Here is a 23,403-nt window from a genome sequence, read left to right on the forward strand (position 1 = left end):
AGATTCGACAGACAAATTAAAACCCTTACAGACAAGCAAAAGCTAAGAGAATTCAGCACCACCAAACCAGCTTTACAACAAATGCTAAAGGATCTTCTCTAGGAAGGAAACACAAGAGAAGGAAAAGACCTACAATAATGAAACGAAAACAATTAAGAAAATTGTAACAGGAACATACATTTCGATAACTACCTTAAATGTAAGTGGATTAAATGCTCCAACCAAAAGACATAGACTGGCTGAATGAATACAAAAACAAGACCTGTATATATGCTGTCTACAAGACACCCATTTCAGACCTAGGGACACATACAGACTGAAAGTGAGGGGATGGAAAAAGATATTCCATGCAAATGGAAATCAGACGAAAGCTGGAGTAGCAATTCTCATATAATACAAAATAGACTTTAAAATAAAGACAATTACAAGAGACAAAGAAGGACACTACATAATGATCAAGGGATCAATCCAAGAAGAAGATATAACAATTGTAAATATTTATGAACCCAACATAGGAGCAACTCAATACATAAGGCAAATGCTAACAGCCATAAAAGGGGAAACCAACAGTAACACATTCATAGTAGGGGACTATAAAACCCAACTTTCACCAATGGACAGATCATCCAAAATAAAAATAAATAAGGAAACACAAGCTTTATATGATACATTAAACAAGACGGGCTTAATTGATATTTTTAGGACATTCCATCCAAAAACAACAGAATACACTTTCTTTTCAAGTGCTCATGGAACATTCTCCAGGATAGATCATATCTTGGGTCACAAATCAAGCCTTGGTAAATTTAAGAAAATTGAAATCATATCAAGTATATTTTCTGACCATAATGCTATGAGACTAGATATCAATTACAGGAAAAAATCTGTAAAAAATACAAACACATGGAGGCAAAACAATACACTACTAAATAACCAAGAGATCACTGAAGAAATCAAAGAGGAAAACAAAAAATACATAGAAACAAGTGACAATGAAAACACAATGACCCCAAACCTATGGGATGCAGCAAAAGCAGTTCTAAGAGGGAAGTTTATAGCAATACAATCCTACCTCAAGAAACAAGAAACATCTCAAATAAACAACCTAACCTTACACCTAAAGCAATTAGAGAAAGAACAATAAAAAAAATGAAAAGTTAGCAGAAGAAAAGAAATAATAAAGATCAGATCAGAAATAAATGAAAAAGAAATGAAGGAAACAATAGTAAAGATCAATAAATCTAAAAGCTGGTTCTTTGAGAAGATAAACAAAATTGATAAACCATTATCCAGACTCATCAAGAAAAAAGGGAGAAGACTCAAATCAATAGAATTAGAAATGAAAAGAAGTGACAACTGACACTGCAGAAATACATAGGATCATGAGAGATTACTACAAGCAACTATATGCCAATAAAATGGACAACCTGGAAGAAATGGACAAATTCTTAGAAAAGCACAACTTTCTGAGACTGAACCAGGAAGAAACAGAAAATATAAACAGACCAATCACAAGCAATAGAATTGAGACTCTGATTAAAACTCTTCCAACAAACAAAAGCCCAGGACAAAATGGGTTCGCAGGTGAATTTTATCAAACATTTAGAGAAGAGCAAACACCTATCCTTCTCAAACTCTTCCAAAATATAGCAGTGGGAGGAACACTCACAAACTCATTCTACGAGGCCATTATCACCCTGATACCAAAACCAGACAAAGATGCCACAAAGAAAGAAAACTACAGGCCATTATCACTGATGAACATAGATGCAAAAATCCTCAACAAAATACTAGCAAACAGAATCCAACAGCACATTAAAAGGATCATACACCATGATCAAGTGGGGTTTATCCCAGCGATGCAAGGATTCTTCAATATACACAAATCAATCAATGTGATAAACCATATTAACAAATTGAAGGAGTAAAACCATATGATCACCTCAATAGATGCAGAAAAAGCTTTTGACAAAATTCAACACCAATTTATGATGAAAACTCTCCAGAAAGTAGGCATAGAGAGAACTTACCTCAACATAATAAAGGCCATATATGACAAACCCACAGGCAACATCGTTCTCAAAGGTGACAAAATGAAACCATTTCCACTATGATCAGGAACAAGACAAGGTGGCCCACTCTCACCACTATTATTCAACATAGTTTTGGAAGTTTTAGCCACAGCAATCAGACAAGAAATAGAAATAAAAGGAATCCAAATCGGAAAAGAAGAAGTAAAGCTGTCACTGTTTGCAGAAGATGACTTGATACCATACATAGAGAATCCTAAAGAGGCTACCAGAAAACTACTAGAGCTAATCAATGAATTTGGTAAAGTTGCAGGATACAACATTAATGCACAGAAATCTCTTGCATTCCTATACACTAATGGTGAAAAATCTGAAAGAGAAATTAAGGAAACACTCCCATTTACCACTGCAACAAAAAGAATAAACTACCCAGGAATAAACCTAGCTAAGGAGACAAAAGACCAGTATGCAGAAAACTATAAGACACTGTTGAAAGAAATTAAAGATGATACAAATAGATGGAGAGATATACCACTCTCTTTCTTGGATTGGAAGAATCAACATTGTGAAGATGACTATGCACCCAAAGCAGTCTACCAATTCAATGCAATCCCTATGAAACTACCAATGGCATTTTTCACAGAACTAGAACAAAAAATTTCACAATTTGTATGGAAACACAAAAGACCCCGAACAGCCAAAGCAATCTTGAGAAAGAAAAATGGAGCTACAGGAATCAGGCTTCTGGACTTTGGACTATACTACAGAGCTACATTAATCAAGACAATATGTTACTGGCACAAAAACAGAAATATTGATCAATGGAACAGTATAGAAAGCCCAGGGATAAACCCATGCACATATGGTCACCTTATTTTTGATAAAAGAGACAAGAATGTACAATGGAGAAAAGACAGTGTCTTCAGTAAGTGGTGCTGGGAAAATTGAACAGCTACATGTAAAAGAATGAAATTAGAACACTCCCTAACACCATACACAAAAATAAACTCAAATTGGATTAAAGACCTAAATGTAAGGCCAGACACTATAACACTCTTAGAGGAAAACATAGGCAGGACACTCTATGACATAAATCACAGCAAGATCCTTTTTGACCCACCTCCTAGGGAAATGGAAATTAAAACAAAAATAAACAAATGGGACCTAATGAAACTTAAAACTTTTGCACAGCAAAGGAAACCATAAGCAAGATGAAAAGACAACCCTCAGAATGGGAGAAAATATTTGCAAATGAAGCAACTGACAAAGGAGTAATCTCCAAAATTTACAAGAAGCTCATGCAGCTCAATACCAAAAAAACAAACAACCCAATCCAAAAATGGGCAGAAGATCTAGATAGATATTTCTCCAAAGAATATATATAGATTGCCAACAAACACATGAAAGAATGCTCAACATCACTAATCTTTGGAGAAATGCAAATCAAAACTACAATGAGGTATCACTTCACACCAGTCAGAATGGCCATCATCAAAAAATCTACAAACAATAAATGCTGGAGAGATTGTGGAGAAAAGGGAACCCTCTTTCACTGTTGGTGGGAATGTAAATCAATACAGCCACTATGGATAACAGTATGGAGGTTCCTTAAAAAACTACAAATAGAACTACCATATGACCCAGCAATCCCACTACTGGGCATATCCCCTGAGAAAGCCATAATTCAAAAAGAGACGTGCCGCAATGTTCATTGCAGCAATATTTACACCAGGACATGGAAGCAATGTAAGTGTCCATCGACAGATGAATGGATAAAGAAGATGTGGCACATATATACAATGTAATATTACTCAGCCATAAAAAGAAATGAAATTGACTTATTGAGGTGGATGGACCTAGAGTCTGTCATACAGAGTCAAGTAAGTCAGAAAGAGAAAAACAAATACCGTATGCTAACACATATATATGGAATCAAAAAAACAAAAAAAATGGTTCTGAAGAAACTAGAGGCAGGACAGGAATAAAGACACAGATGTAAAGAATGGACTTGAGGATACGGGGAGGGGGAAGGGTAAGCTGGGATGAAGTGAGAGAGTGGCATGGACTTATATACACTACCAAATGTAAAATAGATGGCTAGTGGGAAGGAGCTGCATTGCACAAGGAGATCAGGTCGGTGCTTTGTGACCACCTAGAGGGGTGGGATAGGGAGGGTGAGAGGGAGATGCAAGAGGGAGGAGATATGGGGGTATATGTATATGTATAGCTGATTCACTTTGTTATAAAGCAGAAACTAACACACCATTGTAAAGCAATTATACTCCAATATAGATGTTTAAAAAAAAAAAAGTGATATGCTTGCCTGGATACGTCCTATGTTCTACTGGGATTCAAATGACCTTTAACAATAAGGAACATTTCTTAATCCCCTGCAGCCAGTGAGCAGTGACTCACCATTGGAAAATGTTAAGAATAAGCTTGGATCTTGGAAAAGCAGAGTTGACCCAACTGCTACAATATGCTATTATATTTATAGGTTAAAACATCCTCCCCAAACATAAATCACTACTAGCCTTTATGGTCTGAACTGACTCCATTTAACAAATAATATAATTCTGTTTACTTTAAACTTTGGGATACAAATGTAATGGTTGTTTGAAATAATTAAGGAGACTGTAGCACAGTGATGCTTTAGCACAGTTCTAAATCCCCTGTGGCCTTTTCAGGGCCTCTTATTTCATATCACACATACTATTTATTATATTAAGCGCTGCAAGACCTATGACTGCCTTGGTTCAATGAAGGCTAAAGGGACTGAAGCTCCAGCTCCAGTGTATCTTATTCTGGTCAGTGACCATTTGTCAAACACTCCAGTTATACTTAGTAAATGAATACTGACCCACCAGTGAATGGTCTCACTCTGCAGGGTGGAGGTCTTGCGAAGGGAGGACGTCAAGAGGCGCTCGCTGTATTTAAAGGTGACCTTCAACAACAAGGAAGTGTCCAGGACCGACAGTCGGCCACTTGGGGCCGACTTCCGTGTTCACTTTGGACAGATTTTCAACTTGAAAATATTCAACTGGCCGGAGAGTTTAACACTTCAGGTACATATTTTAATTATAGTCACTGTCCCAAGAATTTTTGGTCATCACAGGTGCGAGATGGTTTTAAATCATCCATTGGCTATGCTGGTGTCCTGATAGATTCTCAAGGGGAACAGAAGGTCAGCTCTTCCTGGGCACGTCTTAAGGTCTTGGCAGAAAAGATCTGTTACCCCACTTGGCTCCTAAAAATGCTGGCAGAGTAACTGGCCACAGTGCTCAAGTGTGTGTCTCTAGACGAGGTGGGGGGATGAGGGAGGATGGGGGACGGTAGAGAGGTCTCTGGCTCATTCATTGGAGAACTTCAACGTCACGCTGTACCAAGATCCTAGCATAATATACCAGAGAAATCAACTTCTATAATCACAGGTGGTTATAATGGGGGGTTGGGATACAGGTGCTAGGATCCCCCAAAATAAATAAAGCTCCCCACTAGCCTAAATGCCACCATTAGCAATATATTTATTTGTGTCTGTTTTAGTTTCCTAAGGCTGCCATAATGAAGCACCACAAACCTGGTGACTTAAGACAACAGCCATTTTTTCTCTCACTGTTTTGGAGGCCCTGAAGTCTGAAATCAAGGTGTCAGTGGGGCTGTGCTCCCTCCAAAATCTCTAGAGAAGAACCTTTCCTGCCTCTTCAGCTCCTGGTGACTCCAGGTGTTCCTTGGCTTGCGGTAGCATCACTCCCATCTCTGCGTCCATCTACACATGGCCTTCTCTTGTCTGTGTGTCCTTTTTGGTCTCTTAGAAGGACACTCTCGTTGGATTTAGGACCCACCCTAATCCAGTATACGCTCATCTGGATCTTTAACTAATTACACCTGGAAACACCCTATTTCCAAATAAGGTCACATTCTGTGGTTCCAGGTGGACATGAAGTTTTAGAGGACACTATTCAATCTACTACAGTGTCTTAGGCTTGCTGTTCTTATGGCGAAACCTCTCTTATGATGCTGACAGATTCTCTTTTATGATACTAATAGGCATGTTACTTAGGCTTGCAAATATGTAGCACAGGTGCCTTTGTTTGCCATCTACCACCCATGCAGAAATCACTAATCCTCATCCACCACTTGTGCAGAAATTTCTCATTCTTATCCACCACCCTTGCCAGAAATGACAATTGATCATGCCCTATTTTCCCCCACTGAGCCTGGAAATAACTTCAGAATCCTTCTCAACACTGTACTCCAGGCTGCCACTACCCACTGATTGTAATTGACATTAAGTCTGCAGATACAATTACAGCTATGTAATTATTAAAATATTTAAATACTTCTCTACTGAATAGCAAAGAGTTTCCATCCTGGACCCCCAAAATGCCACCCTGGCCACATAGACCCCACTTCCAAGACCCTCTGGACCTTCTTACAATGGACCAGTTAAAGGGTATGTCTGAACAAGGTTAATGCCTCCAGGACCCTGTTCCCTTGTACAGTAACAGCTCTTGTGATTGGTTAGCACTTGGCTGTGAGTGCCATTCAACGTTTTGAATATCAACCCCTGTCTAGACTCAGGTAGTTGAAAACCTTCTAAAACTCGTAGAGGAAGTTTGAAACAGCTAAGATAGGGGGTTATTTTGACAGTGGGAAGGAAGCACAGTAGAAATGCTCAGAATGAAGTAGGGATGCCAAGAAATGAGATGGTGACCCTGAACCGGTCAGCACTGGGCACGCAAGGTCAACCACCTGGGTTTGGGGCTTTCCAGAGACTGTGGCAATTTTGTCCTTCTCCTTTCATCCCTGATCTCGGGGTGGTGAGGGCTGAGGGTGATCCTCATGTACAAAGCACCTGGCATCATGACTCAGGCCAAATTCCTTTGCTGTGCTGATAACAGCATTGATAGCTACAAAACGGAAAAATGTTTTTCTGGAAAGTTTAGTGCTAGGCTTAGTCCAGTCACTCATATAATTATGCAAGAACCCATCTGATTTTTAAGGAATTATCTATGTATTTGGGAACTTAAGAAAAACAGAACGAACTTACTTTGCTGCTCAACTTAATATGGGTGAGAGGAGAAAGTAAGGAGATTTTGTTAAAGTAAAGAATGATATGAGAAAGGGGATTGAATGCGGAGGTTTGGTGAAAATGTGAGTTTTTCTTAAGCCTGAAAATTCCCTATGAATATCTGTGAGAAAATAATCTCTACATTTCTGCATGATGGGGTGATGGTGCCTGAAGGTGAGAGCAGAGAGTCACCCAGCTCTGCACTGGGAAGGGAAGCTGAGGGCACCTCCAAGTGGATGGCTGGTGGGCTTGCCTGGTACTAACAACCCTGCCCGTGGTGGCAGGTCCACGCCGACTGTGCACCCCTGCTCCCCTGGAGCCCCTGCTGAGCCTGACTGCCTACGTGGAGGGCTCCTCTTCCTCTGTCCCTTAGCAAAGTTGTATCTGAGGGGCTCTGAGATCCCGCTGACTGGATTTCATCCCATCATCTCTCCCTGTGAGAGGCACCATTATTTGAGTCACTTAACTACGAGGCACCATGGATCCAAAGACACAATCCCATTTCAGATTTGTTGAAATTAGAAAATCTGGTATTCTTTGTACCATGAGAGGCCTTTCTTAGCCAGAGATTCTCTGAAGTGCAGAGCCTGAAGGCAGTGTCTTTCTGTTTGCATGGCGAAGGGCTTTGGAACATTTAAAATCCAAATGCCTTTGGGTGGAGGGTCACACCCTGCTGGTTCTGAAGCCCCACATCTTTACTGCTTCCCACATGAACCCTCCTGCCCTGGCCCTGCACACTTGTGTGTGCTTAAGCTACAGTTTAAAGCAAGACTTAACTGCACAGGGAAAACTGTCTAAGTGAAGAATAAAACTTGATGGAGAAAGTAAATAAACACAAACTCCAAAAGCCAGCTCGATGCTTTGCTGTCACCTGCTCTTCACCGTGGGAGGTTGCTGGGGGCCCTTAAGAGTCTTACCTGTCCCACATCCACAGAATAGCAAAGATTTCAGCTACGCAGAGTTTGCCCCCTTGTTTGAGATTCATCCTTGACTCCTCCCCTTCCTCCCCTGCAGAGGAAAAACTGATGTTGAGGAAGACCGAGATTCACGTGAGAAGATCAGATAGAGAGCTAGAGGGAGGCCAGGGAGAGCAGCAGACAGAACATGGCAGGTAGGAAGGACTGCGGGCCTCTGAAAGAGACCCTCCCACACTGAAGCTAGTGTGAAGGACAGGAGGGAAGGCCCTGGCATCCGGGTGTCCAGCCTGCGTCCCTGTTGGTTGGTGAGAGCTCAGACCACCTGGCCAGTCTGTGAAGCCCTCTCCCACTCTGGGCCATTCTAAATGTTCTGAATTACCATGTAGGAAAGGCATCCTCCACCTTCCACTAATGTACCAAGACTTTATTTCACATATATTCTAAAACATAAAGGAAGCCTCCTATACTATCGCCCATTGACTCTCTTGAATATTAACTTGCTATGGATATTACAATCAAAGTAATTTTATAAAGTAATGTGAAAAGGGTATTCTCTAAAATATTATGAAATGAATTTTTAAATAAAAAAACAAAACTTTATCCTACAATATTAAGAATATACTTGTAAGCTATTATCTTGGCCTTAAGAGCTGAATCATGTCATCTTCTTTAAAAAATTACAAATTAAAGGAGTCTTGGGTAAGTTCTTAAACTATCCATAAAGATTTGATAACTGATCAAATTACATATCATAATGGCTCAATGGCCTAATTTTTTATAATTGAGTAGTGGTTATAGATGAAATTAATTTAGAGGATATTGTATTTTGACTGTCTAGGAATAGTACTGTGTCATTTGGAAATTTTCCATATAACTGCAAGTTTTGAATTAGGGAAGGTTCAAGGATTACTGGCAACTTCAGGAGGATAAGAAAAATCATCTTAAATGCATCTGTTTATGCCAGTGCTATCAGATTTCTTTAGAGGGTAATGTGTTTCAGAAAATGTTCCCAGATTGTCAGAACTATAATGCATCAGTTGATGACTCAACAACCAAGCCCTGAATGTTGCTTAATTGTTGAGAGCCAGCTGAGGGTCTGATGCTGAGCCAGGAGTGTAGTGGAGCATTGGAAGCCATGTGTAAAGGGAGGTATACACGGCCCTGTCTCAGGGAGCTTTAAATCCAGCTAGGAGATGCGAGAGAGACAACTACAAAGAAGCAACGCTCAGTGCAGTACGATACACAGGACTACTGAAGGGAACAGTGTTGACTGTGATGTTTGACTTCTTGCATGTTTTGAACCACAAGGCTCAGTGTTTCCTAGCCAGGCTTGAGACAGGAATGCCAGGGCAGCCCTACAAAGAAGAAGAGAAGTCCACAGGCTGGCCCAGAAAGCCAGGAGTGAGGGGATGGGGTTGGGCCTCACAGCAGAAATGGGAGGAAGGAATTAATTAGAGCAACACTGCAGCCTTGAAAGAAGGACTGACAGGACTTGATGATGGTTTGACTAGAGGGAGTAAAAAGAAAAGGAATCAAAGTTGGCCCCAAGGGAAGGGTGAGATGCGACTTCACAGGATGGGAGCTGGAATGGGACCAGAGCCCTTCCAGAAAGGTCTTGAAAAGGTCTGGCTTCTGAGGTCATTCCAAGATAAATGCTTGGTGTTTTCACAAAAAAGAAGTTTGATTTAGAAAAAAAAAAGCTTTGTGATAATGACCTTCACTTCCTTATCATTCACATCTATAATATCACCCCATATTCATCTTCTTGACTCCCCAAAACTAACAGCTGTTGTATAATACTGCTGGGTGGCTTTGAAATATCTTAGCATTATTATTTTTTCCTTATGAAGCAATCCTGTTGAGCTTTCATATTCCTGGCATGTGGATTGAGATAGGGAACTTTTCTGTTTAACCAACTTGGCAATAACTCGAGTTTCCCTTCCCAGAGCCTCTCCTGATTTCCCTGGCTTTTCTGCAGAATTGCACTCTCCAAGTGGGAAAACCAATCCTATTTGGAGAAGTGTCCTTGATAACCCTCCTGTAGCTCACTGGGACAGGGGGAGAGAAAATAAAGATACCAAAAGGGACTCCTTCCCAGAAGCTTGGCAGGGAAAGGAAGGAGGGAACTGGATCAGGGGTCTGAAAGGGGACCATGGTTTACTTTAGGGTGTAGTTGACTGGAGCACAGTTGTCAGCTATGGGAAAAGCAGCCAGTCCAGAAAACCTTGATGACTTGGAAAATAAAAAGGAAAGTTGTAGGGGGAGTGGGTGGGAGAAGGGAAGGAAAGAGGGTGGGAGTGTTGAGGGAAGGAATGCCACAGGATACTGGGAGGGGTGGGATCAAGGCAGAATAGCATGGTCCTTTGAGTCAAGAGTGATGACACAAGGGAGGGGGTGGAAGGCTGGCCGTAAGGGGGTTCACCTCCAATGCCCACAGCCTTTTCAGTGAAGGAAGGGAGTCTGTGGGCACAAGAGTAAGGAAGGGTTGATCCAACACTGAAGGGAAATGGGGACATCAACCAAGAGACAATTAACAGACTGGATGACAACATCACCGGTGGCTGAGATTACAGGGCAGCCACTCATACCAAATCCAACGCCACCATGTGCAAAATACAAAACTGCTGTGTTTTGTTTTGCTTTGTTTTGTTTAGGTTTTAAAATAAGAGAAACATGACTTAAGACCATGCAGTATAGACTACTTCACGATGGATTCTTTTTTATCTAAACTTAACGCCCCTACATTTCTAAGGTTTGTCTTATCTATACAGTTCTAAATACTGTTAGCAGGTAAATTTGCACCAGAGTGTTGAGTTAAAGCAAACACCATTCCAAATGCAGGAGAAGTTAATAAGAATCACATAAATAGTTCCAATTTGGTAGCAGTTGATCTAATTGCTATTCTGAATTCAATGCTGCCTTGCTTTATACAACAGGAATTTTTGAACAGTTGAACATAAATTATATTTCCTGTCTTGTTTCTTCATTAACATTCCACCTTCAAACACACACACACAAACACTCATTTTGCTTAGAGCAGTGCTTCTCAATGGAGATTATGTTGCCCCCCCCCGGGGGGTGCCTTTTGGCAATGTCTGGAGACATTTTAATGATCACAAGTGGTGAGGAGCTACTGGCACCTCTAATAAGTCGAGGCCAGGGATGCCGCTAAACATCTTACAATGTACAGCACAGTATACTGCAACAAAGGATTGTTCAGCCCCAAATGTCAACAGTGCTGAGGCTGAGAACCCCTGACTTAGAAAGAAAATGAAAATTAAACTTAATTATACAAAAAGTGATTTGCAAATACCTATAAAGCCCAAAGTGCCCATTTTCTGATTTTTAAAAATAGCATTTCTGGGCTTCCCTGGTGGCACAGTGGTTGAGAGTCCGCCTGCCGATGCAGGGGACGCGGGTTCGTGCCCCGGTCTGGGAGGATCCCACATGCCACGGAGCGGCTGGGCCCGTGAGCCATGGCCGCTGAGCCTGCGCGTCCGGAGCCTGCGCTCCACAACAGTGAGAGGCCCGCGTATCAGCAAAAAAAAAAAAAAAAAAAAAAATAGCATTTCATCCTAGCATTAAATAGAACTGCTATTTAAAAAATTAGGGTGTCTTGAAAAGACAGATCTTACATGTTAAAGTTTAATTTAAATAAAAGAAATTCTTATTTTACAAAGCTTACTAACATCAACTGGCTACCTTTAAAAGGTAGGGTAAAAAGTTTAGGAAATTTTTGGATTTTTTTGGTTTTGTGGGATGGTATCCATTTTTCCTTATTTAAAAAAAAAAAGTTGATTATTACCTTCTGAGACAGTAGACCCAATCAGCAAACCCTTCATTTCCCCAGAGTCTGTAGTTGCCTCTGTCCTACAGACTCAGCACCAAGATTCTCCAATTCATTTCCTCTCTGACACTAGACAGGAATGTGTTTCTGGAGATGGGGAAACAGACCCTTCCACTGACATCTACCAGAAATGCCCTTTATGTAGTAACTGCATGTTTTATTGGGCATCATTAACTTGGTGACCAGCACAGCACATCCACAAGGAATTAAAAATCAAAACAGAAGCTCAGAGGCATCTCTTAAGGTCCTTCCACAATATAATACTTGATAAAATATTAAAGTCTAGCAGGGATGTGTTTGCAAAGCCACTGGAGTCAGATAATATAGAAATTCTGTCCTGTGCAGCTGAGTAAACAAACACTGAATTCTATTATGGAAGGGGATATAAGGAATCTGAAAAATATTTGGATTTGTTTTTATTTTTAGATGTGTTTCACACCCTGATTTAGTTGCCCTGGGTGTTGGGCTGTTTGGGAATTCATTAGTCATAGGAGTGGTTAAGAAAGACACAAAGTCAGGCAAGATTTAACTAAATACTAAATACTGCATTTATGTCATCTTGTGAAGCATTTTACCAGCATAAATGGTATTTTCTGACTGTTGGTATGGTTTCTATTGCCTTAACTTGAAGGGTTTTATTAGCTCCTGATTTTTTTAAAGCGTTTAAGGCTTAATGTAGTTTGTTTTTCACCTCTTTGCCTTTGGGTTCCTAGAAATACAGATGATTTAATTATAAATATGGAATATGCCATAAAATTCCTATAAGGCCTCAGAAACTTAATGTCTTCCTTGAAAAAAAAAGTGTGTCTTGAAAAGACATTCTTACAAGTTAAAATTTAAGTTAAATAAAAGAAATTCTTTTGTCATAAAGCTGAATAAAATCAATTGGCCAACAAGATTTAATGAGATATTTGGGAAATGTTATCATGTTTATGAAAGATCTTTGTAAACTTCAAAGTATTATAAAAATGCACATGCTTGTTGTCAACTGTATGCCCAAACAAAGAAGGAAGAAACATTTATTGAGCTCATACAGAGGGAAAGAGGCTTTTCATCCATCTCAGCTAAACTGCACCACTGCCTTCCTGCTGAGCTTTGGGTAACATCCTCATTTTACAATGAGAGCAAAAGTGAGGGGAATGTCATGCCCAAGGTCACACAGCACAGCTAGTAAGTTGCAATGTCAGGATTCAGTCCCAGACCAGTTGAACCACAAGGCTGCCCTGTCCTGTCCACCACACTGCCCTCTGCAGGCTGTGGGAGGAGCTGACAGTCATGTGGGGAGTAAAACAAGTCAGGTAAAAAAATCTGAGAGCCGTACTACACCCAAGTCCACCAGCTGTTCAGAGAAGAAAACAGTTCCATTCCATGGATTTATCATCTAACAACTTACTTCTATTAACTGTTCTATGTTTAACCTTTTGAGGAACTGCCAGATTGCTTTCCAAAGTGGCTGCATTATTTTACATTCCCACCAGCAGTGTGTGAGTTTCCATTTTCTCCACATCCTTGCCACACTTGTTTTCATTTGCCTTTTTGATTGCAGCCCTCCTTGTGGGTGTGAAATAGTATCTCAGTGTGGTTTTGCTTTGCATTTCCTTGACCGATAATGATGCTGATCGTTCATACAAGCATTATTCATAATAGTCAAAAAGTGGAAACAACCCAAATACCCATCAAGTAAAATGTGACATAGCCATACAATGGAATAGTATTTGGCAATAAAAAAAGAACAAAGTACTGATACATGGTACAACATGGCTGATTCTTTAAAGCATTAAGAATGAAAGCTAAGTGAAAGAAGTCAGTTACAAAGAATCACAAGGTGTATGAGTCCATTTACTTAAAATGTCCAGAATAGGCAGATCTATAGAGACAGAGTATATTTGTGGTTGCCTAGGGCTGTCGGGAAGGGGAGGTAAAAAGGGAAATAACTGCTAGCGGGTATGAGAGTTTTTTCAGGGTGACGAAATGTTCTAAAATGGATTGTAGTGTTATTTTTCTGGATTTTGTGAGTTTATAGCATTTCCCAGCTTTTAAAATTTATACTTCGTTGTGATTTGTTCTCATTCTAAACAGTCTCTTCTGTAAAAATAAGTAAATAAATAAATTTTGTCCAAAAAATCAGAAAAAAAAAAAAAAACGGGAGTTAACCTGCTCCCATCTAAATATATTAATTCACAGATGGTAGGTACTGAGCAGTCAAAGGGAAATCAAACAAGATCCCTACTTTCAGGAATCTCACCATCCAGTAAGACAAATGATGCATAAACAACGAATTTCAATAGAGGGAATAAGCATTCCCACAGGGAAATCATAGGGAAAGGTGGTGGCACCTAAGTAAGTATGGGTGGGCATGTGGCAGGTCTCACTCAGTGTCCAGTACAGCAGGAGCACCTTCCAGGGAGGTAAAGCCCCTGCGCGAAGTGGGCAGTGCACCCTCGCCTTGCTGAGAGACCAAGCAAGCCCCTTGAGGGTCTGAGAGGAACTCAGACAGGAAGAGTTCGGTGGTCTTTTGATCACGATGGCCCATGCTAAGGTGATCCCTTAACCTTTGATTGTAGCCATTGTTTTTATAGCACTTCCATGTTTTGTGGTTCTTTCATTCAGATTTTAAATTATCTTTCAGTCATTATTTCTCACCAATCTATCTAAAGTAATTATACTTTATGGATCATGGTTATGGCTTTAAAAGGTTTCTTAATTGTTTAATCACCCTTCTGATTTTCCTTGACCAATGAGGAAGATGTAAGAAAAAGTGTACGAGTTTTGAAGTGAAACAGTTGTAGATTCAAATCGCAGCTTTGTGACTTAAGAGATGAGGGACTAGGGGAAGTTTCTCCCCTTTGTCGAGCCACACACATCCATAATCTAGAATTGCTGGGTCTGTTATCGCGTTTAATCTTTACCACAAGACGTCCTTCATAGGATTGTGGTTAAGTTTAAACGAGATAACAGACGGCTTCATACAAAGGAATGTCTCAGTGAATTAAAATTTGGGGGGAAGTACAAAAAATTTTAAAGAAAAACCCACCATTTTCTCAGACTGAAACTTGATGCCAGTGAGTCCATAACTGAACAGGTCAAACCAAGGTCTCCTGTGCAATAAACAACAACCTGCTACGTGTTCTTTAAGGTCTGTGATATTATAAAACTGGCAGGCTCTTATGAGAGGTTGAGGTAAGCAAAAACAATGGCCCTCCTTTCTCCATTGGAGTTCTGAGCCAATAAAAATATAGAGAAAAAGTGTTAAAAGGGGGATCACCTATAAATTAATAGAGCCTTGAGGGACATACCAATCAATTGCAACGTATGGAATAAATTGTGATGTTAATTCAAAGTAATTTTTTGAGACTCTAAAGAGCATTTGAAACTTACTGATATTTGACATTATTAAGGAATTGCTGTGATAATAGTATTGTAATTATGCCTTTTTATATCCTTCTCTTTTAGAGATACATATTGAAACATTTACAGTAAAATGATGTCTGAGTTCAAAATACTGGTGGAGAGTCAAATGGTTGAGAGTGTAGATAAAACCAGATTGGCCATAAGTTAATGGTAATTGAAGCTAGGTAGGTGATGGGTTCATGGTATATTCTTCTTCTAAGATTACATATATTTGAAATTTTCCCTAAAAGATCTTTTTAATAAGGAAAAAAAATATCACCTATCTACTGATAAAGATGAATTTGGAGAGCGTGGCTAAAATGTGCCACTCATGGGCTTCCTGCTGAGCCCCTGAATTAGGCAGAGGTAAGCCCTGAACAATCACAGGTTTCTTGGCACATCCAGCCTGTTAGAATACCTCACAGTGGTACTGAGTCTGGGGTTTTGAGTTCAGTTCCTATGCAGTCTCTGCTTTGTCTTTGCCCCAGTAGCCCCTCAAAGCTCAATCAGCCATCTTGCAAATGTGAGCTGGTAGATACCAGGGAGATGAAGCCAGGATAGCAGCCCAGTACAAATCCATCCTCATCCTTATCCTTGGACAAGAATTCATTTCACATGCCGTGATACGAGGAGGGTAGGCAGAGAGGCTCCGTAGTGTCATTTTTGTGCATGCAGGTTGTAAATGGAAAGTATTAATCAGAGGGAACTCTATTGCATAAGAAGAAAAACAGGAGTACTTAATTTGTAGAAATACAAGAGTAAAATCTGCATTTTAGAGAAATGTGTACCAGCCAGAGAAGCCTCATGGGAAGAAAGAATAAAACATAGAAAGGAAGCCAGCAGAGCTGTGGAATATTTTATCTTTTACCACAAAAGAAATGACCCAAGAATACAGGGGAAGCAGAGGGTCCTACTGAGACTGTATTGTGTATTCATAATCTGTGGTTGCCCTGGCAATGGGTCCTTCATCTCATGGTGATGGCATTACAGTAAGACACACCACAGTAATTAGTATCAGAGCTACAGGTGGTCAAGTTAGCTCCATTTTGGGAGAAGGCCTGAGAAGAAGCTGGATAGGATTTCAGCAACTAACAAATAAAATGAAGTCTTGAAGGAAAGAACTTTGAGAGATTTACCAAATAACAGATTTGAACCTGATACCCTAGAGTACTTCTAGGTATGGTGCGTTTCCTATTGACTTTGAGGTTGGTGCAGATAATGAACCATCTAGTGGCATGTCCGTATTGTCCCACCTTTCAACCTGATGGCGTTTCTCTCTGAAATAATCTGAACCAGGAGAAAGAGGAAGCCCATTCTCCAAACTACTGTGTATTAGTTTGACATAGAAACAACTGCAGTCGCCTGATAATTTGATTAACCTCTCTACCCCAAGAGATTAGGCCAGGCAAGAGGACAGGGTGCCAACAACGTGACCATAAATAGGGTATAACCTGGTCTCCATGGAGACCATAGCAACACAACTCAACTTTCCACTCTGAGATGGGTGCTCTTGACTAGAACAGTGACCAGCACAGGAAAATGTACTCATTATCTGGGAGTGAGCACCCTTTACTGCTGTTTTTATTTGGCTGTTCCCTTCCTCAATTTCAGGTATATGAAACAGTTGGACACAGTGGTACCACCTTGCTAGCAGAAGTGTTTCTGCCTATTCCTGAAACGACTGTTGTCTCTGGAAGAGCTCCCACTGAAGAAGTGGAGTTTAGCAGTAACCAGCATGTGACACTGGACCACGAGGGAGTTGGCAGTGGTATGGAAAGCCTCAATGGCTAACGGATTCATGGTCAAATTTGAACATATCTTTTTTTTCACGTATCAGACAAGCAGACAATTATAAAATTGCTATCAGAAAAATTAAAGCAATAATCATATACAATTTTTGGCAAAGTCATTTTTGTATACTATGGGTGGCCAGAAAATTCATATAACTATGCAAGTGTAAAGTAGTTTTACCATGTGAATTAAGGGCCTTCAGATTGCCTTTGACACCTTAATTCAACTTCTAGGAATCTTTCCTAAGAAAACAATTTGAAATGAAGACAAAACTTTGTGCATAAAAAAAAAATGTACCTCACAGTGTTATTTGTAAGGTTGAAAAGTTTGAAATAAATAATAGGGAGATTATTAAATAATATTCTCTTATCTCCTTCTACAATTCTGATTAAATATATGATGGACCGTCTCACTCCGTCCACCATGTTTTTTAACCTCTCTTTAATATACTTGACATCTCTTTTTTTCACTTTTATATTCTGTGCAATTTCTTTAAGTCGGTCTTCCAAATCATGAATTCACTTTTTGGCTATGTCCAGTCATTGAAACTCATCACTGCGTTTCTTGTTTCAATGATTATATTCTTCACCTCTAGAAATTCTATTTAGTTTTTTACAATCAGTTCTGACAACGTTTTGTCCTTTTCTGATACTCTCGATCATTTCTTTTATTCATTAATTCATTCATTTATTCTTTAAAACACATTAAAATATTTTTCAATATTCTGTATCTGATCATTCCAACACCTATCTGCTTATTGGTCTGATTCTGATTCTGTTTCCTCATGTGCCTGGTGATTTTTTATTATGAGAGCATATCTGGAACTTTATCTTCAAGAATTCTTTGAGTCTCTAAACTGATCACCAGTCTAAAAGTCTGGAGGCTTAAGCTTTTAGTTCCAGCTCTGCTACTGACAAGCTGTGTGATCCTAGTAATCATGTAACCTCTTTGAATATCATCTCCCTCACTCATAAAATGGATCTAATAATAACACCCTTAATGTCATATAGGGTTATTCTGAAGATCAAGATGGAGTGTTCAGTATGAAGGAAAGATCTTTGAAAAACACAAAGATGCTGTTATAGGGTTAACAGTGGTATTGTTTTTGTGTTAAAAATATTAACTGGAACTCCCCAAAGCATGAAGTTGCTATATTTCATGCTTGAAAATCTTTACTTCCTTTACTTGATTAAATGCCCTGCCCCAAGACTTTTTTTTATCACTAATGTCCAATCAGTGAGGGCCAAATCAGTGAGGCTTTACCGTCGCTACAACAGCTGAGCAATAGCATCTGTGGAGTGGTCAGCGTTTCCCAGGCATGTCTGAGTCTTTCCAAGTTTTACCTCACTTAATATGCTGTTCCTCACTCCAGGCACACTGTGACCTTAGGGCCTTTGCCTTTGTTCCTTCTGCCAAGAAGGCTCTTTCGCAAGATACCTACATGCCTCACTTAGCTTTCTTCAGGCCTTTATTCAAAAGTGACTTCTCATGGGCCCTCCCTGGCCACCCCTTCTGAAAGTTCAACCCCTGCCTCTCCAAACACACATTTTCTATACACCTTCCCTAATTTGTTTCTCTTTTGCATTTATCACTCTCTAACATACTGCCCATGTCTCTTACTTATCTTCTTATATCCTGTCTCTCCTACTTGAATGTAAACTCCATGAGAACAGGGATTCCTATCAGTTTTGTTTCTTTACTGCTATCTTTGTGACCAGAATAGTGCCAGCATGAAGTAGGAGCTCAAAGAAGTATCTACTGAATGAATGAATACATGAATGTCTTCACAGTAATCCATAAGAGGGGGTACTATTATGTTCCCTATTTTATACACAATGAAACCAAGGTTCAGAGAAGTTAAGTAATTTGTCCACACAGCTGTCAAGTGGCAGAACCAGAATATACATGCAGTTGGTCCCACTCCAAAGTGCATCGTTTATTATAATGCCTACACTCTGCTGTCAAGAGATAGAGCCAAGTGGCCGATGGGGAGCATCATTCCCTGAAGTTCAGTGATGTTGATTTGAATTATGTGTTCCATCCCCACCACTCCCACCCACTCTGTTCCATTTGTCTACTTTCTGCTTTCTTACTAGTACTGGGCTCACTCCCTCTTTCTAAACAACATCCTATTTAATCTGCTGTTTCCCCAGGAGTACCCTTCTCATTTGAAGCTGATGGTAGTAATCAACTGATTCTAATGACCTCGGGGAAAGTGTCCAACAGTGTGGCATGGGCCATTGGAGAAAATGGGATTCCTTTAATTCCTCCATTGTCACAGCAGAATATTGGATTTAGAAGGTAATGTATGGCTAGAATAAGCCGATGAGCAATGTCAGCATTGGCATGAACAATACCCAGTGGGAAAAATCTTGCAATATCACATTCTTTCCTTTTATTGTTATGTGCCAGTATTTTCAGTTTTTTTTATTAGTAAAGCACTTTACCTTATTTAATCTTCACCAATTAACTGTGAAGTATTCTTTTCCCAATTTCACAAATGGGGAAAGTGCATAGCACATAGCTGTATATATCAATATTTGGCCCTCAGTAAAGTTCATTGTAAATGATGATTGGTGTAGAACCTTCTGATTATATGAAAGTCCCTATTCTCAGCCCCCTTCCTTGATTGCTAGCCCTAGGTTTCTACTCAGAACAGCAGAAAGGGACTCTGGGCCTCACTAGTTCACTCCAGATGTACGGACCCTCTCTCCTTGTGGTTGATGCCTGTCCAGGCAGCCTGGACTGTGTCTTGCTTCTGTCCTTCCCCAATAGATGTGTCTTGAGTGGATCATCTTACCACTGATGTCTCAACTGCCTCCATAAAATAAAAGGACTTATCTTGATCACCAAGAAGACACTTCCCAAGTCAAAGACTGTCATTTTCAATGTGTGGAAAAACAGACTGGGGCTGGTTTTGTTCCCTTTACACCCTCTCCATCCAGTGCAAATGCTTGTACCCATGCGATAAAAACAACAAGGCCTTTCTCAGCCAGGACCCTGGCAGCATTTCCAGTGGAGGCTCGTTTAAGTCTTTGAATATAAGCCTTTTGCATTTGTCTCATTGAGTTTTATGCTGGAGAAATTTTCTGGGGGTGAAAGCTCCAGCTGCTCAGGAGAGGAGGTAAAATACTGTGAGTGATGAGAGATGCAGCCCTGTTGATAAAGCCCCAACTCATAGAGGGAACCTACCTCAACATAATAAAGGCCATATACAACAAACGCAGAGCAAACATCATTCTTTTTTTTTTTTTTTTTTTTGTGGTACACGGGCCTCTCACTGTTGTGGCCTCTCCCGTTGCGGAGCACAGGCTCCAGACGTGCAGGCTCAGTGGCCATGGCTCATGGGCCCAGCCACTCTGCGACATGTGGGATCCTCCCAGACCGGGGCACGAACCCATGTCCCCTGAATCAGCAGGTGGACTCTCAACCACTGCGCCACCAGGGAAGCCCCAAACATCATTCTTAATGGTGGAAAACCTGAAAGCATTTCCTCTAAGATCAGGAACAAGACAAGGATGTCCACGCTCACCACTATTATTCAACATAGTTTTGGAAGTCCTAGCCATGGCAATCAGAGAAGAAAAAGAAATAAAAGGAATACAAATTGGAAAAGAAGAAGTAAAACTGTCACTGTTTGAAGATGACATGATACTATACATAGAGAATCCTAAAGATGCCACCAGAAAACTACTAGAGCTAATCAAGGAATCTGGTTAAGTTGCAGGATACAAAATTAATGCACAGAAATCTCTTGCATTCCTATACACTAATGATGAAAGATCTGAAAGAGAAATTAAGGAAACACTTCCATTTACCACTGCAACAAAAAGAGTAAAATACCTAGGAATAAACCTACCTAGGGAGACAAAAGACCTGTATGCAGAAAACTATAAGACATTGATGAAAGAAATTAAAGATCATACCAACAGATGGAGAGATATACCATGTTCTTGGATTGGAAGAATCAACATTGTGAAAATGACTATACTACCCAAAGCAATCTACAGATTCAATGCAATCCCTATCAAATTACCAATGGCATTTTTTACGGAACTAGAACAAAAAAATTTTAAATTTGTATGGAGACACAAAAGACCCTGAATAGCCAAAGCAGTCTTGAGGGAAAAAAACGGAGCTAGAGGAATCAGACTCCCTGACTTCAGACTATACTACAAAGCTATAGTAATCAAGACAATATGATACTAGCACAAAAACAGAAATACAGATCAATGGAACAGGATAGAAAGCCCAGAGATAAACCCACGCACCTATGGTCAACTAATCTGACAAAGGTGGCAAGGATATACAATGGAGAAAAGACAGTCTCTTCAATAAGTGGTGCTGGGAAAACTGGACAGCTACATGTAAAAGAATGAAATTAGAACATTCCCTAACACCATACACAAAAATAAACTCAAAATGGATTAGAGACCTAAATGTAACACTGGTCCCTATAAAACTCTTAGAGGAAAACATAGGAAGAACACTCTTTGACATAAATTACAGCAAGATCTTTTTTGATCCACCTCCTAGAGAAATGGAAATAAAAACAAAAATAAACAAATGGGACCTAAAGAAACTTAAAACCTTTTGCACAGCAAAGGAAACCATAAACAAGACAAAAAGACAACGCTCAAAATGGGAGAAAATATTTGCAAACAAACCAACAGACAGGGCTTCCCTGGTGGTGCAGTGGTTGAGAGTCTGCCTGCCAGTGTGGGGGACATGGGTTCATGCCCCAGTCCGGGAAGATCCCAAATGCCGCGGAGCGGCTGGGCCCGTGAGCCATGGCTGCTGAACCTGAGCGTCCGGAGCCTGTGCTCCGCAACGGGAGAAGCCACAACAATGAGAGGCCCACGTACCGCAAAAAAAAAAAAAAAAAAAAAAACAGACAAAGGATTAATCTCCAAAATATATAAACAGCTCATGCAGCTCAATATTAAAGAAACAAACAACTCAATCCAAAAATGGGCAGAAGACCTAAATAGACATTTCTCCAAAGAAGACATACAGATGGCCAAGAAGCACATGAAAAGCTGCTCAACATCACTAATTATTAGAGAAATGCAAGTCAAAACTACAATGAGGTATCACCTCACACCAGTTAGAATGGGCATCATCGGAAAATCTATAGGCAACAAATGCTGGAGAGGGTGTGGAGAAAAGGGAACCCTCTTGCACTGTTGGTGGGAATGTAAATTGATACAGCCGCTATGGAGAACAGTTTGGAGGTTCCTTAAAAAACTAAAAATAGAATTACTATATGACCCAGCAATCCCACTACTGGGCATATACCCCCAGAGAAAACCATAATTCAAAAAGACACATGCACCCCAATGTTCACTGCAGCACTATTTACAATAGCCAGGACATGGAAGCAACCTAAATGCCCATCAACAGACAAATGAATAAAGAAGATGTGGTACATAGATACAATGGAATATTACTCAGCCATAAAAAGGAACAAAATTGGGTCATTTGTAGAGACGTGGATGGATCTAGAGACTGTCATACAGAGTGAAGTAAGTCAGAAAGAGAAAAACAAATATCGTACATTATCACATATATGTGGAACCTAGAAAAATGGTACAGATGACCGGGCAGGGCAGAAATAGAGACACAGATGTAGAGAACAAACGTATGGACACCAAGGGGGGAAAGCTGCAGGGGATGGGGATGGTGGTGTGATGAATTGGGAGATTGGGATTGACATGTTTACACTGATGTGTATAAAACGGATGACTAATAAGGACCTGCTGTATAAAAAAATAAATAAAATTAAACTCAAAAAAAATAAAATAAAATAAAGCCCCAACTCAACCAAGGTGACCACACTGGCCCCCTTGGAACTCAGTCATGTCCAAAGTTGGTGCTTAAGTTGGTTGCATAAGTGTTTATTTTTTCTCTTTTATTTTAGGTACAAGTGGTCCCCAGTTATCTGGGAGATGAGGCCTTCTGGGCATCCTGCACAAGATGCAGAGGCACCTGTCACTGGTCTGGATCAGGGACTCAGGACACTTTAACGCACTGGGCAGAGTTGTAGGAATGCAGGGTCACAGTTGCATTCCTTCTATTTATACTTCTTTTCTCCCCCAGTTTTACTGAGATATAACTGACATATAGCACTGTATAAGTTTAAGATGTACAACATAATGATTCGGTATTGTACATACTGCAAAATGACTATCACAATAAGTTTAGGTAACACATCCATCACCACACATAGTTATAATTTTTTCCTTGTGATGAGAAATTTTAAGATCTGCTATCTTAGCAATTTCCAAGTATACAATAGAGTATTATTAACTATAGTTACCATGCTGTACATTAGATTTCCAGAACTTATTCATCTTA

The 23,403-nt window shown here is 40.0% G+C and overlaps 1 protein-coding gene across 18 annotated transcripts in view; it reads left to right on the forward strand.

Annotated features, from left to right (window-relative positions):
• CC2D2A (coiled-coil and C2 domain containing 2A) overlaps positions 1-23,403 on the forward strand; it is a 137,612-nt gene that overhangs the window by 72,131 nt on the left and 42,078 nt on the right. For all 18 annotated transcript variants that reach the window (XR_012331936.1, XR_012331935.1, XM_073805077.1 and 15 more), the window contains 3 exons: positions 4,918-5,095; positions 16,867-17,023; positions 19,200-19,347. Coding sequence is in view for 16 of the 18 variants with exons in the window: in XM_073805077.1 (XP_073661178.1) it covers positions 4,918-5,095; positions 16,867-17,023; positions 19,200-19,347 (483 nt within the window). In the remaining 2 variants the exon portion in view is untranslated. The remainder of the gene's footprint in view (positions 1-4,917; positions 5,096-16,866; positions 17,024-19,199; positions 19,348-23,403) is intronic.

Source organism: Tursiops truncatus, chromosome 5, assembly GCF_011762595.2.
Source record: "Tursiops truncatus isolate mTurTru1 chromosome 5, mTurTru1.mat.Y, whole genome shotgun sequence".
In the NCBI taxonomy this organism is placed as follows: Eukaryota; Metazoa; Chordata; class Mammalia; order Artiodactyla; family Delphinidae; genus Tursiops; species Tursiops truncatus.